The 19,248-nt window shown below is 46.6% G+C and overlaps 1 protein-coding gene across 2 annotated transcripts; it reads left to right on the top strand.

The window, feature by feature from the left end:
• Positions 1-409: 409 nt before the first annotated feature.
• Mtmr6 (Myotubularin related protein 6) lies at positions 410-16,955 on the top strand. 2 transcript variants are annotated; one of them, XM_077702753.1, is made up of 11 exons: positions 410-579; positions 966-1,082; positions 1,171-1,333; positions 1,483-1,640; positions 2,428-2,553; positions 5,521-5,655; positions 5,863-5,995; positions 6,475-6,707; positions 6,830-7,544; positions 13,498-13,574; positions 15,056-16,955. In XM_077702753.1, the coding sequence occupies exons 1-11, from the start codon at positions 556-558 to the stop codon at positions 15,200-15,202; spliced, it is 2,028 nt and encodes a 675-aa protein (XP_077558879.1). In that variant the 5' UTR covers positions 410-555; the 3' UTR covers positions 15,203-16,955. The 2 variants fall into 2 exon arrangements, with proteins under 2 accessions (XP_077558879.1, XP_077558878.1); XM_077702752.1 differs by having other exon boundaries at positions 411-579; positions 13,438-13,574.
• Positions 16,956-19,248: the final 2,293 nt, after the last annotated feature.

Here is a 19,248-nt window from a genome sequence, read left to right on the forward strand (position 1 = left end):
AGAATTCAGAAAATGCACGAGGTTTTCCGTTCAGCTTGCGCGTCAAAAGCAGCAAGTCCCCTGTGTCAACAAGGCTCAGCGTCGTGTTTGCTCGATCCATGCGTTCAGTGTACACCGGGAACGCTGCGGCTGCCTACGGACGCTTATCCAGGCACGACCGACATGCTACGAACTGTGCAATATAACTTGAACTCCCCAGGGAGCCCCCATGCTCCACGATCCCCCTTTCCCAGACCTGCTTGATTCGAGAAGCAGATCATTCAGCACTGCTTTCAGCAAGAGAGAGAGAATAAACTTACCTGGAGCAGAGCAAGTGCTGGTGTCATTTGAAATGCGCGCGTTTCTGCTCGACGGCAGTGCCTGTCGGCGCTGCGGTCGCCGATTTTATGCCAGACAGAACGCAGCGACAAAAGTACAAATGAGAGAGATGTAGCCAACTGGCAAGCCTGCGTGCGGCTTTAGGGGGGACGTAAACAAAACTCTTATCCCTCCTCTGTACTTGGGGGAGGCAGTTCCTCATGTGTTTATAGTTTATTTTCGTCTTGATTGGATATTATGGAAGTAATTCGGACCCCGAAAGTGAGTGCCTCGCCCTGCGCGCTTGCTGGCGTGCCCAGCCCCTTCGATTGCGTGCAATCTGGTACCAGGCCGGCGGTGTGGGCTGGTTTTTTCTCGCCGTCTCAAATTCCGTGCTGTCGCATCACTGCACGGGTTACTTCAGGGAACATCTGTTTAAATGTCACACCAGCGCAGCTGGGGCAGTAGCCCCGTGTAGTATAGTATGCGTGTACTGTGCTGTTAAAGGCGTTTCCATAAACTTTCGCTGTTGGCATGCGCTTGAAAACTGTGGGAAGCGCAAATCGGAACAGAAATGGGCTCAGATCTTTGCATGCTGGGATTCTGCAGCGTCGCGAAGTTTCGCTTGGCTGGCGCTATCGCTTACTGAACGCTCTGTGTCCCGGCAGGTTGAAAATGTCCGCATGCTGGATCGATTCAACAACCGCAAATCTTCAACCGGATCCCTTTACCTGACGGCAACACACCTGATTTTTTTCGACCCAGACCGCAAAAAGGAAACATGGGTAACGTATTTTGCTGTGAATTCTGCTCCTACGTCGCTGTGTGATTTCTGTCGCGTAAATATCAATGGCGATTTCTTTTTTTTTTTAGATTCTCCACATGCACATTGCATCAATAGCAAAACTTCCCATATCGGCAAACGGCACGCCACTTCAAATCAGGTGCAAGAACTTTCTGTGTGTTACCTTTTTGATACCCAAGGAGAGGGACTGCCATGACATCTTTATCTCTCTGCAACAACTTTCCCAACCTTGTGAGTGCCTACCGACCACATCGTTCCAAACGTTTCACTTTTGGGATTCTTGCATGTGCATGATATCGTGGAAAGCGGTCTTCGGTCTCGGGGCATGACAATTGCGCGAAGTTGCGAATTTTGATAAACGTCTTGCATTGATCTTCCAGTGCACATAAACGACCTGTACTGCTTCCATTATACTGCATCCAACGAGGACCTAACAAAATCGTCAGGTTGGAACAAGTTCGACTTTCAAGCAGAGTATGTGCGGATGGGCGTCCCGAATACGTACTGGTCTGCAACAATCATCAACAAGGATTATGAGGTGTGCATTGTATTTTAGTAGATGAGAGCGAGCTGTCAAAATGTGTGTCTCTGTACTCGTGTGAGGCTTCATTGGGTTTAGTGGTGGAACCAAATAAATTATGATAGAACAATTTGTAGTACATTTTCCTGCTTTAGGTAAGCTGTCGCATCAAACTTTTTAGTCTTGGATGCATCTCGTATCGAAATAAGGCATAAGAATGTTTGTGTAATCTAGACTTGATGCTCTAGCCGTACTTTTTTTTCTTTGAGCAAGTAGCATTCTAAACCTTTATTTCTGTCACTTAATTGAATATGCTTTATAATAATATGTAAAGAAAAATCTAATCTGTACATCTGTCCACTCCTCTCTCCTCCACAGGCCCCCTAGAACACCCTGGGGTACTTGTTAAGGCGTAAACTAGGGTATACTTGCTAATGCAAATGCTGGTATCGAAAGACGAATATTTTAGCTTTTCTGGGCATGTTGTGCAGTAAAGAAGCCTAGCCCATATATCACCGAGGCTTGCTAACTATGAAAACTTAATTTTAGTACCACACTCATCTAATTTAGTTTCAGGTTCCTGGGTATAAGAACTATGCTTCAGAACCCAGTTTTAGTAGCTACAGTGGAAACTCCTTCCATTGCAAAAAAGAAATATTTTCATAGTTTCTTTCGTAACCTAATTAATAGCAAAATAAAGGAGTCATCACAAATGTAGGACTGTCAAATGGCATTATTTCTCAAAGGGGATAAGTTCTTTGTAGGTGGGATTGGACCAGTGCGAACTTTTCTTCTTTTTTTTTAGATTTGTGATACCTACCCCAGACACCTGTATGTCCCCTCCGTGGCTAGTACCGCGATACTTGTTGGCAGCAGTCAGTTTCGCAGCAAAGGAAGGCTGCCTGTTCTCTCCTACCTAAACAAGAACATGGTAAGTATAAAACCACACTCACGTACAGCTAAACCCCTTTTCTTCACCACTTGCACTTTACTATGTGTCATAGGGGGAATAGACAAGCGTTTTTTTGCTACAAAGCGCATGTGCACAGTTCCCGCGCACTGGAGTGACTCGCACTATTCTCAGAGGCTGTCGCTGCCACTAATTTCACTTGGGTGTTATCCAATGACCTGCACCAAAGTCACAAAACTGTCACGAGCTGAACCATGTCTAGTTGACGTCTGGCTAATTACACCTAGCTACCGTATTTTCCGGTCTGTAAGTCACCCTTTTGTATAAGTAGCATCCCCCTCAAAATGGCAGTTTTTCAGGGGGGGGGGGGGGGGGGGGGGGGGGAAATGTATAAGTCGCATTGGTGTATAAGACACATCGGTGTACAAAACACACTTGTTAATCAGGTGAACTCATAGAGAATCAGTTCGTTAGAAAGTGTGGCAAAAGTACATGGTTGCGGCGGCCACCGCCTCTGAACGCATCCCCTGATAAACAGTGCTAGACATGTGCATCTACCGTGCAAAGTCTAGACAGAACTAACTTCTCAAAAATGGTTTATTGATTCACACAGATAGCATGCACTTACAGACAGCGTTTAGGCAAAACAATCGAAGCCTTCTTCCTCCGACCCGCTAACAAATAATTCATTCATTTAGACCATTGAGTTCTGTCTCTAACGTGCGCTGACATCACGCAGCACATAGGCACCTTTTCAAGCGCAGACCACGCGCGGCCGCCACGTACCAAATTTATTCCATACATAATTTGCACTGGTGTGTAAGACACGCCAATGACAATTTCAGAAAAAAATGTGACTTATGCACCGGAAAATATGGCAATTACGGCACGAAGCTCCTACACCTTAGGTCATGGTTCTACCCGAGACAAGCAGGCGCCATGGGATGCCGTGGAGAATTCCGTCTAGAGAGTTCGTCCGAGACTTCTTTCTAGCACGAGGTGTTTTATGTTTCCTCTTTTGATGCCAATGCGTTTAACAAACAGAGTAAGCCACATTGGAGGCAAGGCTACTTTTGAACTGACGATTCATTCATTGTGCTAAACTAAGCTATCCAATCACAGTTTATAGTGGTGAATGTATTCTGCAAAGAGTTTACAAAGTCACATGTGAGGTTTGTAACCGGCGGACTGGCAGCTTTTGAGATTTATAGTGAGTTTCCATGCAGTGCACGAACTTTTGAGTCAGGACTGCAGTTGCAGAGTAGTTCGCTGTCAAGACTTCATGATGCCTGTTGCCTGTCTATGCATGGCGGTGCCTCTCTGTGCAAGATGGTTGAGCTAAAACCAAAACGTGCTTAAGCGCGCTGCTTCGAGCTGTTCATTTTATTCTGAACAAGGCTTTCATGGGGAATCCGCAACATTGTTTTTAAACCATTTCATTTTTTTATGAGCTCTCCAGCATTACTGGTGTAATAGTACAACCTAACAAAGTGAGGTTTTGTCCAACCATCCGGGGTTTCAGAACACTTCGCAAAATTTTTTGAGCGGTGCATTTACCCTCTCTTCCGTTCGCATTTCAGCCTTCTTTTTCGTCCACGTTGTTTACATTTTGCATTGGCATATTATAAATAAAAACATACTAAGAAAATAACATACGAAATTAAAACAATATGATGTTTGTGTGCATGCTATCTGTCCTTTTAGTTTCTTTTTGCTGGCAGCGTATAACACCCAAGAAGAATATTTCTGGCTACGCCACTGCCAACCATACACCATGTGGCATAGAAACCTAACACATCCAAGTCTGCACAAACGACCAAAGTTAACTGAAGGAAGTTACGAAACACTGTTTAGTAAACACGGGAATTAGGACACTGGCTCTCGTGAAATTGAAACATTTGAACCTGCTGGAACATTGAAACTGGGCGAAATAACATTTGAAAACATTTGAAACGGGCAAAGACATTTGAAAGTGGGGGAAATAAAACATTTCAGATGGCCGGGTTGACAACCCGGCCATCTGAAATGTTTTTTTTTTTTCTTCTTTTTACCGTTACACACTTCTACTCCTAGAAAAGCAAAGAAAAGCTGGCTCAAGCTTTTTTAATTTAAATGTTGGCACTTGCTAGTGTCACTGACATTTTGATAGGCAATGCATGCTTTCTGGGTAGAGGCACACTGTACAGATAGAACTGCTCAGTGTGCAGTGTAATGTATAGGCAAATATGTTTTTTTCTTGTTCCAAACTACTGTATTTACTCAATTCTAAGCGCCCCCTTTTTTCTGCGATCATGATGCCCAAAGTGAGGGGGTGCTTAGATTTGAAAAATCCAAGTTACCTCCCCCCCCCCCCCCCCCCCCCCCGCCACTTTTTTCGCGGCCATATCGTGATGAGACGGACGCAAGTAATACAGCTCTATTTGGCAAACATTGAAAAGAAAAATAGGTACAGACAGTGCACAGACCGCTTACGTCTGATCCTCAGCAACCCTCACTACCATTCGAGACCATTGTGCCGCTTGGGCCGCCGCTATCAGTAGCCCAAACAGGTTGTCTTCTGTTACGTTGAAGTGGTTTGTAACCGAAAACGTCATAAATGACTTGGCCACAAAGTCAATTCAGGTTCACTTCTACATGTCTCAAATCCACATTGCGATGGTTGCTTAGAAAAGCGGGTGCTTAGATTTGCACGCAAACTTTCTTTCCAAGTTTTTTTTTTCCCAAAAGTAAAGGAGGGTGCTTAGAATTGGGGGGTGGTTAGAATTGTGCAAATGCAGTAGTTTTTCTGTGTTTAATGAAGGGCGGCTTGTCCTGTAAAAATTGGTACACTTGTATTGCACGCAAGAGGGAAAAAAAGGAGGTCTACAACAATACATTTAAGAAGCTATACCGTGGCCAGGTAAACTAAAAACTACAAAGTTTTTGGTGATTTACTGCGTGAGTAGTGTGGTCGGTCTGTGCTTAGGTGCACAACTTGTGTGTTTTCAGGCAGCGATATGCCGGTGCAGCCAACCCCTGTCTGGATTCTCGGCGCGTTGTGTTGAGGACGAGCAACTGCTGAACTGTATCCTGAAATCAAACCCCGCCTCAAAATTCATGTACGTGGTGGACACGAGGCCTCGAGTAAGTGTGAATGTCCCCGTCTTTGAACTTTCCACCCAGCAAGCTGTGCAGGCTGGCCGCAAACTATTGATGTTGGCCTTGTGCTTTCAGTGTGAGCTTAGCAAAATATTTAGGTTGTCCTTCTGTTGTAGTGCGAGCTTTTAACTGCACACTCATTCTTGTACCCATGGCAGTAAGTGGATTCTTATGTGCACTCTGTTCGTGCAGATCAATGCAATGGCTAACAAAGCGGCCGGCAAGGGCTACGAGAATGAGAATTTCTATGAGAACATCAAGTTCCAGTTCTTCGGCATCGAGAACATCCATGTGATGCGGAATAGCCTGCAGAAGCTCATCGACAGTAAGTGGCGCGAATGGCCTCTGTTGCATGGAAGTGACTGTGTCCTGGTTGCAGTGGCTGTTTTGATTGATACCCTTATTTGTTGCCCAACTCAGCTTGGCCTGGCTTATTTTGGTCAGATGCTATTGTAATCTTACCTTTTATTAATTCAAATTATACTGTGGTAATGTGATTGCTGTGCCAATTGGGCCACACTGCTCTGAAATACAGCTACATCTTGCTACATTTTAAAAGTAATCAGCGCAGAACCTGCACCAACCCTTGCCTATTGTGATTTGTAGTACCTTGCCCATGCTTGTAATACCTTGCAGTCAAGAGTGACATTGTTCATCACGTGCATTGCTTTCTTGATGTGTTGCATAAGGAAAGAAGGCACCTTGTCACCAAGTGAACCGTATCTTGAAATTATAACCCATGCGGCGCTGTATTGCACACACACACACACACACACACAGTCCCCTCTCTCCGCGTGCGTGCAGCGTGCGAGGCGAGCGAGCCCACGATGGGCTCCTTCCTGGGGGGCCTCGAGGCGAGCGGGTGGCTGCGGCACGTCCGGGCCATCCTGGAGACGGCGCTCTTCGTGGCCCGGGCGGTGGAGGACGGCGTGAGCGTGCTGGTGCACTGCTCCGACGGCTGGGACCGCACTGCCCAGACCTGCTCCCTGGCGGGCCTGCTGCTGGACCCCTACTATCGCACCGTCATGGGTTTCCAGGTCGGTTGGGGACGAGGGCTGTGCATGCAGCGCTCGATGCCACTTCACAGCCTCTGAGCTTGAAGGACTGAGCAAAGCATCCGCTGGATGTGTCGAGGCTCACCAAACGACCGTTTGTGCAGGCTCTGATCGAGAAGGACTGGCTATCTTTCGGGCACAAGTTCACGGACCGCTGCGGCCTGGTCCAGGGGGACCAGCGCGAGGTGGCGCCCGTGTTCACCCAGTTTGTGGACGCCGTGTGGCAGCTGATGCACCAGTTCCCCTCCTCGTTCCAGTTCAACGAACGCTTCCTGCTCACCATCCACGACCACGTCTACTCGTGCCAGTTTGGCACCTTTGTCGGCAACTGCGAGAAAGACCGGCTCGACCTGAGGCTGAGCTCACGGACGTACTCGCTGTGGGGCTACCTGAGCAACCACATCTCGGAGTACATCAACCCCTTGTACCGGAGCGACCGGAGAGGGGGCGCAGACACCCTGCACCCGTCCCTGGCCCCGCAGGCCATCCGCTTCTGGAGGGGCATGTACAACCGCTTCGAGAACGGCGTGCACCCCCGCGAGCCCCTGAGTGACATCCTGGCCGCCACCAAGGACCACATCATCAGCCTCGAGGACCACATCCAGCACCTGGTCAAGCGCATAGCGCAGCTGCGCGAGCTGCTGCACCACGCGGACACGCCGAGCAAGGACCTGGATTCTGTGCTGGGGGAGTCGCTGACCGGGGACGAGCTGGACTCCCAGCCGGCCTCCGAGGGCGCCGTCAGCGTGCGCGACTCAGGCTTCGGGGACGCCGACTACCACGAGTGCAAGGAGCTCCAGCGCAGGATGCACCAGCACAGTGAGTGCTCCTCTGTGCACCCTGCGCGCTCCCCGCCGGCACATACCGGGCCCTAGCATGGTCGCTGAGCCAGCCGTACCTTAACAAGGAAGTACCCAAGTAACCACCCCCGATACTCATTCTCCAAGCATCCTGTGCCCTTTTTGCACTCCACACACTTGCACATTAAAGGGACCCTGCAGCACTCTTTGAGGAGTGCAAATAAACCCGCGCGCCGTTCAGATTACTCTGCCAGGAATACCTGAGCCAAATATTACACGTGTACGTAAAGCAGTGAACACGGCAAATAGCTGTGAAAGACGCGGAAAAACCATTTGCGCTCTCTTCAGTTTCCCTCATTATGCACCACTGGTACTGCTGAAATGACGTCATTTGTGTGGTGGCTGTCCTATTGGCTGTCACCGATCAACTTCACGGCTTATTTTTCGCATTTCCTGTGACGATCCGGCGTCGTCGGCGCTGTGCACCAACCTCTTCTATACCTGAATCTGTACAAACAGTTTTGGCGTTTCTTTCGTGTTCTTAGTGCACGCAAAGTTTGCGTGATGAACTCAATGCTTCCCTTTCAACTAGATCACTCGACAACGAACGTTTTTTGCTTCAAAAACGCCCTACTAGCCTGAGCGCACGCTGCGAGCAGGCAGCCATGCCTGCTTTTTTGTGGTTCCAGACTAGAAATAGACCCCTCCACATTGCGGAGAAAAGGATAAGACTCCTCAGCCTGGGACATATTGAAGGCCGCTGAAGAGAACACCACGAGCCGCCCCCCATCTCTGGGAGAGAGCTCGCAGCTTTCGTCGTGTTGCCTGCGGTCAAGTTACGATTATGCGCGATTTCTCATCGCGTATAGTTTCGGTGATAGTGAACAGATTTTCATAATTCTTATGCGAGGAGATTGCTGGGACAATAGAGCTTACCCCATATGCATTTCAAGTAGACTATGGTAAGTGCTGCAGGGTCCCTTTGCGCAGCTGCCGTGCCTAGCATGGTCACTGATCCAGTCGTGCCTTGGGTAGTTCCGAAGTAGTCAATGTCTTTTATCTTTGAGGCCCCTCACTACTGACCTGGTTAGTTGTGGCGTTTCATGGCAAGTCGCTCTGTCGCTGCCGGGTAACATTTAGCATTCAGATAGCCAATATTTGTCGCCGTGCCATAAAAGGATGCCATGTGTCTCACTGGCTAATTATTGCATTGTGTCCGTACTGGGCGTGGAGTGGGGATAAGCCTCCTCAGCAGTGAATAATGATCAGCGGTGCTGGTCTTTCAGCTTTTTTGAGGCTTCTGAATAACTGTAAATTTTCACTGTGAGCTCTCTGGCGGGCGACCAGAAACTCTGCCGCTGGAGGAAAGTTGGATTAACCTTGTAGCATTCTGCCTCAAAATGACCAGCCTTGCTATTTTGCGAAGGTAAATGTAACGAAAGAGCACAACAGTGAATCTTCATTAATATGCAGCTGTTTTAACATGTGTTTAAGCACTAAAGGTAGTCGCATCGATCCTTAGAATGCGCTCGCGAAATGTAACGCTAAAACTGAGCAAGGGACACAAGAAAATGCGCTACTCACAACTCACATTTGTGGGCAGCGCATTTGTTTGTCTCCCTTACTGTGTGTGTTCAGTTTTAACACTTTTAAGGCCTTTGGATAACTGGTGAAATAATAACTGGTGAAATAGGATGCTGATTCTGCGGTGCAGCCATCGCTGAACACTGACGTTAGAAGCGATGAGGATGATCAGCCGAGGAAGTAGACGAATTGTTTGATGAGGGGAGTAATGTGAAAGAAGTAAATAAATTTTCACGCTTCAGAGCTTCTCACTCGCACAGTATATTTTGTGAGCAGCTATGCACCACCTAGCCCTACAGCACATTTTGCTGAAGTACCTTAGAATGTGGCTTTGCCCACACTCGTGTTGGTTTATTTTCTGTACCTCAGAACGTACTGCGACTGTTTGGTGCCGCTGTTTAGCACATCCGATGGGTGCAACCTACTGTGGATTTAATGTTTAGCAAGTTCCAGTCAAGCTGACTGGGTGGAATTCGCGGTAAGAAGTTACAATGAGCGAAACTGCGACCTACCTAGCATCAAACCTCACATTGAACTTTGATGTGAACTGGTAAAGCAAGTGACTCTTCTTGGTTGCATTCTTTCGGTGGCTGGGTCAGGCTATCTAGGGCCCCTATGTTAAGGGACACTGAAGTGATTTGTAAAATTTGCGGGATTACTTGCGCAAACTGTAGTCTGGAGTCCTTAGGCCATGTTTCAACCACTCTCGCTGCATTTACGTGACTTTATTTAGTAGAAAAATCAATTTGAAAGTGCTGGCCTCCTCTCCACATCCTGCTTTACCATTTCCTATGATGTTTCATACGGCGCTCAATCGAGATAGCTTGACTGCACTACTGCATGGCTTGCTGACCGTCCGACAGAATCAGTCGGACTAGCATTTAGTTCGCTGGCCGCCGGTGGGTCGTCGCAATTTGTTCGCTTAGTTGAAACTAAGCCACGACACGTTTGTGAATGGAAGAATGTGCCTGTAGTTTGTTAGTTCGTAGACTATCAAGTTTCAAGTTCAAGTAGCTCCACACAAGCGCACATGCGACGCTTTGCTGATGTACGCTAGGAGAAAAATCTAAGGCCAATCAAAGGCGGGAGAAGAGTCAGTGAAATTAATATAGGTACTAAGGAATTAAAATCAACTGAAACTTTTATTGTACTGCGTAACACCGAGGTGCAGGAGCACTTCTTGCACTGAGTGAACAAGCACAGCGGTCAGCAGCATGACCACACATTTGCAGTTGCTGTTCTGCCTAAGGAATGCAGTCACTAGAAATTAGATATTTGTGGGAATTCGGGGAACACTTACTGCACGAGCGTTACTCAAGAAATACTCATCTAAGCTGCTTGCAATGCTAAATCTAAAATAAAAATGTAAACAGGCTATATCATATATACTTTATATTTCCATTCCTGGCAGCACTGGCTTATGGTCAAGTGCTCTGGAGCATTGTTTTGCAATTTTCGAGTTCGAACCCCCCAATAGCACATGTTCTTTTTTTGTTTTTAAGTTGATTTATTTGTTTTTGGGTAATGATTTCTATGCTGAATTCGCCATTTTGGCGTATTCGGCGAACACGCCTCTTACGATACAGGCACGAGCTAGGCAAACTCTAAAGGTGGGGAGAAAGCGCATCAAATTTGAGCGTTTGTGGTGACGTGGAGGGCGTTCCACTGCGTATGCCTCGGCTAGTGATCGTTACGATTCCAAGTCGTGCTGGCAGGCTTATCTGATGCATTTTGCACCCGACAACATGAAAGAAGTGCGGTGTGCCGATTACGCAGTTATTGAGAATGCCCAGCCATCCATAACGTTGGATGCCAAACATTCTGTTTCACAGAACCAAAACCGAAACTGGTTTGAATTCTAACCTTTGACATCGTCCAATCAACATCGCATCTCGTGTGCGCGCCACTGTTGTTAGTGTTGCGGCCGCCGCAAATGTCGCATGGTAGTTTTCTTCTTTCGGGCTTTATAGAAAGAATACCGCCTTATCGACCGTATAAACGATGAAAAGTGTGTTCATTTGAGCCGGTCTACGCGATGCAAACAAAAGCAGAAGTTTGGCAAATTAACTTCAGTGTCCCTTTCAGATCATTTGCTGGGTGGCGGTAGTGTTGTGACACTGTGCTTGGCTCTACACCTGAGCTAACTGGCATAAAATATTTCTACACTGATACGAACAAAGTCTGCACTGCCTCCATCAGAGCAGCCAGTGTAGGTAAATGTAGCCCACCTATCTTAGACACTGCAGCATTCTGTAGCAAAAGTCTATGCTCCATGCCATATTCTCGCATACCATCATCTAGAACTATCTGTGTATGCATTCAAACCATTTTTAGCAATATTATTGGTATTGCGCACTCACAGTCTTGTGAGCGAAAGCTGAAGTGCTTGTGGTTGCAGCTTTGATTAGGCCCGTGTCTGAGAATTTTGTACAATAATTACTGGCCCCTGAATTGCACATTTCATGTGGCACACAAGTTAAATTTACATTTGGGAAAGGCAAAGGGGAGGATTGATTGCTTCTTCGGTAAAATTGTGTCTTATTTTTTTAATCTTAAAGGAGTACTGACACGAAATTTCTCGCTTTCAGTTTTTATGCTGTAAAGAATACCTATTGGCCTAGTAATTACGAAAATCGAACCGAAAGCCGTCAGCCGCCAACACAGAATTAATTATAGCACGTTTATTGCAACCAATTTCAAATTTGGTCGCTGCGCGGGAAGATGGCCGTTCGAAGGCCAGCCTGCAAGCGGGAAGCCTTACGTCACGGTCTCACCCGTGACGTCAGGGACGTTTTTCTTTCCTCCATGTGTTCGCCGCATCGTCTGCTACGATTGCACATGGTCCGCGACTCGCCCGCGCAGTCGACATGTCGTCTGAATCTTCAGACTCGGATGAGTCACTGCCACCCGACAGACAGAACAACTTTATTTGGCCAGGCGATTAGGCCGGCGATACCTTTGCCGTCGTCCGTTTTTTTAATATCACTGCGGCTCGAACCGGCGCAGACCGTGATAGCAACAGCTTGTCGCCACTCTTCTAATCAATCTGATCACGAAAAAGAAGCTCTACATGCGAGAAACTAGATGTTAGTGTGTTGAAAATTGTGCTAGGAGTTGTTATCAGCGCTGAATTTAAAAGTGGCGTTCAGATATTTGCCGCAATGGTAAGCCTACGCCGACCGGCAGCGGGGGTTCGGCGCTCCGACCCAGCACTGTCGGCACCACGGTGCGGCGAGCGGCCGAAAGGTGGCGCCACCTGCGCGCTAGAATCAAAACAGGCCGCGGCAGATGTCTTGGTCACCGATCGCAGAAACGGAAATTATTGCCAAAATAAAGCTTCGTATGCGAAAAAGGGGATGATAGTGTGGTGAAAAGTTGTGTAAGGGATGGTTATTCGCAGTTGTACAGATACCAGCGATCAAATAGTCGCCACGATACTAAGTTCCCAACACCCAAGGTGACCCGTGCAACCCCGAGCCCACTGGCTTGGGCGACAGTTCTTGCGGCCGCCGGCGTGCACGAACTCCACGAAGTCCACGTTTAGCGCTGCATGTCGTCGCGTGGAAAATAATGCATCTTGGCGTCGTCGTCGATTTGCTCGGGCAGGCTTCCACGAGCAGTCTTTCGCATACCACGAGCTTGCCATAGCACAACTTGGGCGAGCTCGGCGACGCGCACCGCCGTGTCGCCGCGGTGCCCGTCGACATCGCGCACCACGCCGTTTTCGGCACCAGTGCCGAACACCATGCGCCGGCAACGAACTGAAGAGCAAAGACGTCGAACACGCAACGTTTACAAGCATTGCTCACACAGCTACGCCCACGTCTCCTGCCCAAACGAATACCACCGACAACAGCAGCGCAGGATATAGTTTCCGGTTCTGAAAACGACTATATGACGTCACCCTGAACCGGCCAGACACGTAGGCCAATGTTTCATCACGCCGAAAGCGATTGCGCTAGTGCTGCCGATTTGTGGAAGCTCGCGGCCTGGACAATCAAAATCGATTTTAGATGTGATTCCGGCCTCGGATCGCTGCAAAAATTTCTGTGAGGCATCTGTACAAACTACTGAAGCCAATTATATCATTTTTTAGGTATCAAAATTTGGTGTCAGTACTCCTTTAAGAAATGTTGCAGCAGTATTTAACTTTGCAAGGAGTCCACACTTTGCTGTATTGTGTTGAACATCCAATAGGTGCCTCAGTTATTTATAGGCAGTTTTTTTCCCCCTCCAAGTTTCATTCAATCAGAGAAGGGCTGTAAACGCTTCCTCGTGTCGCACTAATTTTGTTGTAATGAAAACCACTCTTGTTGTTTCCTTTATAGAGCTAGGAGATAGTTTTGGTTCCTCTGTGGTACAAAAGCTAATGGAGGAGTTTGATTCAGTGGCGGTGGACTGGAAGTCATTCAGGAACATCAAGGAATGCCCCTGCTCCACCCCATTCGACCACTTCCGGAGAAAGGTACGTAGGTACTCGTGTTCCTTTTAAAAAATATTTGTTTTCACTGAACGTGCCTCGGATCTCACCGAGCATGCCGGTCCTATTCCCAGCCGTGATAGCCGGTTTTCTTTCCGTGCGATGCAATAAATATAAACGTCCCCAAGTACAATAGTATTGTGGCACATGTTAAAGATCTTCTGAATTTCATCCGTACAGTCATCCCTGCTTGCTGTTCTGTTCAAGCACCATGTTTCTCGTTGCTGTTATTTATGGGTGTGGTGTGTAGCCTGACCCAAATATTGCTTTACTTCATACTATTTAGCTTGAAGTTCTCTGTTGTGCAGAGTCTGAATATTTTGTTCGAATGGTTTATGGCCACATCATGGCGATGTTTTCCAGGCACTCTTTAAGGGGGTGCTGTGAAGACTAAATAGAAGCGAGGTTCATTCGAAATATTTCTGCATTGAGATTGCCACAATTGAGCAATGAGCGTGGTGCTTTTAGTGCAAAGTCTAAACAGTTAACCTAACTAAAAGCTGAGCAGATGAGAGAGTGGTGGCTCACCAACCGCTTTCTAGCACTGCACCTGCAACCTCAAGAGACTTGTCTGTGCAATTGGTGGCCACCAGTGAAAGCTACCACCGGTATACATGATGTGCGTTTGTAGTGGTACCTGTGCTTCTGATTGATTGCATTGCTTTAATGCTAAGATGAAGTTAACATGCTAACTCTTTTTTATTATTTTTTCTTTGATATTCCACCGATGACAATGAATATAAAACTTTGTCAATATTCACGCTCTTTTTTTACTGAAAACATTTTTCAACTACGTACAGCAGTGTTTATTGAGTTGAAAAAGGCAAGTTTTTTTTATTAAGACCAGGATATGTGCTGTGTCTTTTGTTTACACATGCTGTTGACTGGCCTGTATATATTTCCCATTTCACAATGTTGAATTGCGATTATCTGTAAACGCTCGCACGCTGCATCTCCTCCTTGGTTCTTGCAGTATTTATGCACCATATGTTGACGTACAAAAAGAAAAATAAATCAAAGCCCCTTTCCTAAGAGAAAGATGGTTAAAACGCACAGCTTTCTCCCATGCAATGTAAGTCAAACTCCAAAATCCAAACTTCTTTCAGCCGTGACAGAATAGCCCTATCGGATAGACGGCAGCGTCATAACGCGAGGAACTCGGGTTTGATTCCGACCTCGGGAAGCTTTTTTATTTTGAGGTGCTTGATGCGCCTCTGTGGAAACCCTCATCATAATGTGTCCTCCCTTTGTGTAAAGTTGGCTTTCTTGCAATGCGTTTTCGCTAGCGGGTGCTATCAGTGAGGCAAAGAAGGCTTCGCTTTAAAAACATAGCACTTTGCACCGCGTGGTGTTTTGCGAGAAAGGGTGTAGTAGACATAGATGGCTTGGCAAACAGCTGGCCTTTCAGAGCCGCCTGTTGACTGCGTTTTCGCCTTTTTCCCCCCCTCCCGCGTTTCTGCTTGCAGTTCCACTGCTGGAGCTGCGGCGACGTCTTCTGCATTCGTTGCATAGACAAGAGGCTGTGCCTACCCGGCCACATGACCAAGCGGCCCGTGCCCGTGTGCCGCCACTGCTACAAGGAGCTCACCCACAGCAATTCCATAGACTCGTAAAGGGCAAGGCATCCCCCTCCCATCGGCGGCGGAGTAGCGGAGAAACACACACACCATGTCGCGCGGCTCGCGAAGGCGTTGTTGCCACAGCTCTGTTTTTTGTACTCTGTAGGTAAAACACCGGGGCCGGCCCGAAGGCAGCCGTGTGCGCACCTGCACGGGGGTTGCCACTGAGAAGCTTGCCTGCTTGTTGGAGTTGGTAGGAGCCTGTTGATATTTTCCAATTAGAGTAGCAGTCGACCAGACGGAAGTGACCTAAGCGTGTGAAAAGGGGTTTACTGTTTCACGACTACTACTATTGGGTGTTAGGCCATAGCTATGCAAAAGCAGAGAAAGTGCACCTGCAAGGCCATTCATTGTTGGCATAGCTGCTAGTTAAAAGGCCCTGGGATAACCGTTGTCGCATTTTTTCTTTGCAACGTACCGGTTGGAGGGCCGCGTCAGTGAGAGCCTCTTATGTGAGATTTGCTCTGTTTTGTTATCCTTCTCTTGCTGGCTGAGAAGCCGGAGCGTTTTGGCATAATGTTTTCTTTTTCTTTTTTCTGTATATGTTTCATTAACGGACTGGTCAACAAGAGAGGAACAAATGGGTTTTTTCCAGTAAGCCGCCGGGCTACTGACTTTTGCACATTCTCGATCATATGAGAAGCCTGACGTTACTAAGCTCAAATTCCTCGTTGGTTACTTTTACACTGTGTAAGGCTTGATTTTTTAACTCTTTTTCTCTAGTCATTCATTAGAGAAAGGTGTATGGAACGGAGATTATGTGATTACTTTTTTTTTTTAAATCATGGATGTTGTTTGTTGCTCCTTTGGGCAAAGCAGTGTAACGGTTTTTAGTTTTGCGAGTTTAGCCGCAACTTCTTGTTATGCCGATTCACGCGTAGACTGCTGCTTAATTCCTTCGCACCTCACCACACAGCCCGACATTCCAGTTGGTTCTTGCAGAGAGTAGAGATGTCTTGTGCTTTTCTTCACCACACAAAACAAAAATGACAAAAAAAGAGAAAACAGCCCTTTTAACTCTGTATCGTCGTCCCTTTTATAACCCCTCACTCGCCGTGAGAGATGTTTGTTGGTATATGCTGTATTTCACTCTTGTGCAGTGTCGGTTGCCTGCACAGATTTAACTAATTACTACTGCGTATGTTGTGTGTCTACTACTACCTGTCGCATTTACAGTGACGCTGCGTATTTTTTTCTTCTTTCCCCCCGTGCCTACTTGCACCGACACAATCATGGCGTTGTGAAAGTTGTCTTTCTTTGTCCTCCTCTGTGCCGACGCATTTGTGAGACGCTGCTGCTCCTTGAGCTCGTCGTGCCCCTCCGTTTTGAGAACTTCGAGGCTGTTGTGCTGTTGTTCCCTTTTACTTCCCCTTGGCATCCGTTAGTAGCTCTGTGTGTTATGGAGGACACAACCAATGTTCTGTTCCTTGTACAGGAGTTTTAACCATGCTGGTTTTATGTACCTTCTTTTCTCAAGAGTAATTTTTGTGCTAGCACTTAACGGGCAGTTCTTTCGTTGCCGTTGCTTCCTTTTCCTTTTTAACCATTACCTCATGCTAGCCGTTTTGGCTTGCGCCTGATTAACACGAGGCTGCAGTATTTTCCGGTGGCTTTTGTTGTTTTCTTGGAATCTAGAGATGTTAATCGTGTTTGATGGGAATTTATGGCCCATCTCCAAATTTCGGATGTGCTTTTTGGTTGTACATACGCAAAACGAAGAGATAAAATATACTATACACAGCAGCAAGCATCGTGTTGTGGTTGTATATGAATATTAGTTTGACTGCATTGGTGTGTTGGATTTTTATGTGCACTGAAGATTGTCAGGTGGTCCAAATCAATCCATATCCTTCTCATTATGGTACCCTACAGTGCCAAGGAGCTGGCAATCACAACCATTAATGACAGCAGGACAAAACGTATGCGCTCCCTCACAGCTCACGTTCTGAGGCATTACAGCTTCTTCACATTAAATTTAAGCAATCTACGGGTGTCCTGCTACATCCTAAAAGGTGAAGGTGTGGTCATGCCACTTTCTTTTAAGTGCAGAGCACTTTGGGGGCTCGCCTTGTCGTCGTAGCTTGCTGGGACAGTCGATGTCAAACGACTGCCGGAATCAGGCGGTGCCGCGAGATAGCGGACCCGAGTAGAGCCCGGCATTCCGTTGTAGGGCATCCCGCAGAGGCTTTGAAAACCAAGTGGTTTAAATGGTCATAACCTTTTCAAACTCGTGAAACACTGGTGCTTGTCATACATCTCCCCATTTTTTAGTAAAAAAAAAAAAAAACTGCAGGTACATTTTACACAAAATATGCGTAATTAACCGGCAGCACCCACGTTCATTTAGTTCGGCACGCTCGTTGGGTTGGTTTTTGCGATAGTAAGCAAAAACAAGTGGCAGTGCAATGCCTGCACGTGTGGGAGGAAAAGCAAGCACAAAAAACAACTCCCACTCGCGCTGCCACTTCCGTCAGCTTTCACGTTGAGTGGAACGGCTTTAATTTTTTTTAGTCTTCTCAGCAGAGATCAATCTGAAATTTGAAGCCTAGACAGAAGTGGCAGATATTTGACGAGGTACATTTTGCTCTACATTTATTGCGGTGGGGCTAGCAACTGCTGAATGACAGTGCTTGCCCCAGTTGTGCAACCTTACGGCAACCAGTTAATCCACCAAAATGTGGCTTGGGACACTGCTTATTGCATTTATGAAGGGCCTCCAACCTTTTTATTGTAAATTGGTTGCGCTCCTTTATTAAGTTTGGTCCTAATACTAGACTCATGTTCACACATTTAATGAAGTGCGTACTGGCCAATGTGCACATTCCATGGCCAGCTGTTTTGTCGTGCGTTACTAGGCACTCAAAGAACAGACTTCATCGGACTAGAAGTTTAAATTCTACTGGCTATTAAGAAGTTAAGCTTGTTTTTGATTGCGAGATAAAGCATAGTTAAATGTTTAATGAATACTTCACGATATCGTGCACTCATCTGACGAGTGTGCGCCCTGGTACTACTACAACAAATCACAGCAAATGATAAAGCTTCCTATTTAATTTTCCTGACACACCTTGCATGCGCTGTTGCATTGCTTAGAGCCATCGCTTTTGCTTGCTGCATACACGTTACACGTCGCTACCATAGGTGTGTGCAGGGTTCTCCGTTGAGAAGCGCAGTTCCGCAATCGCAGTCCCCCTCATCATAATTGTGGGGAATATAAAATAAACAAATGGATTCATTTGTTTCATATATTTTAATTATTTACTTTATAAATAATAAATTATTAATTTTGAAGTTTTATTTATTCTTGGAACTTTTTTATGCAGCATTTTGTGTTCTGCACAACATGTGATATAGGTGGATTGATCAGAAACAAAACAATGGGTTTTTTTTTTTGTACAGGTTTCTGTTAATGAGAATAACTGCAGATCACTAATTAATTGTTGCCACATTTTTTAATGCCCCCAACTCTAAAACAGGGATTTTTAACGTTTCCCGCATTTAGCTGTTATTTGTTAGATGCATTGGCCAAGTAAAAAAAAAAAAAGCTTTGCAATGAATGCACAAATGAAAATGAAGCAATGACGTGTTTTTCTCAATGCCTGTGGTCTCGAGCTTTCCTTTGGTAAAGGTGGGAAGTGTGCAGTTCTCGGAATGCAGTATCAAGAGCGACTGCAATTATCGATAACCTGCATGGCCATAACTATACGCTTTAAACCATTGCAGGGTGTGCTCGTTCGAAAGAAGGCTTGGGGCAGATTTAGCGGTCCCCTTAGACGCTTGGAGGGGAGTGGCCACCCCTCCCCCACTCCATGCACCTGCCTATGGTTGCTACACATTTACAGCCCTTGCTACCACTAACCTACGAGCTGTTATAAACCGCTGGTTATACAGAATCAACACAGGCCATAAATTGATGCTCAGCACAACAACATGCACCTTTGTGCAGGAAGTGAGGGGTGTTAGCGTTAGATCTGAGGAAATGGCCCTAGCTTTGGCCACTGACATCCTTTGGTCCGCTAATTAGCCACACCAACAAAAGC

This window comes from Haemaphysalis longicornis, unplaced genomic scaffold, assembly GCF_048455015.1.
Source record: "Haemaphysalis longicornis isolate Haplotype H1 unplaced genomic scaffold, Haemaphysalis longicornis Haplotype H1 scaffold_3, whole genome shotgun sequence".
Lineage (NCBI taxonomy): Eukaryota > Metazoa > Arthropoda > Arachnida > Ixodida > Ixodidae > Haemaphysalis > Haemaphysalis longicornis.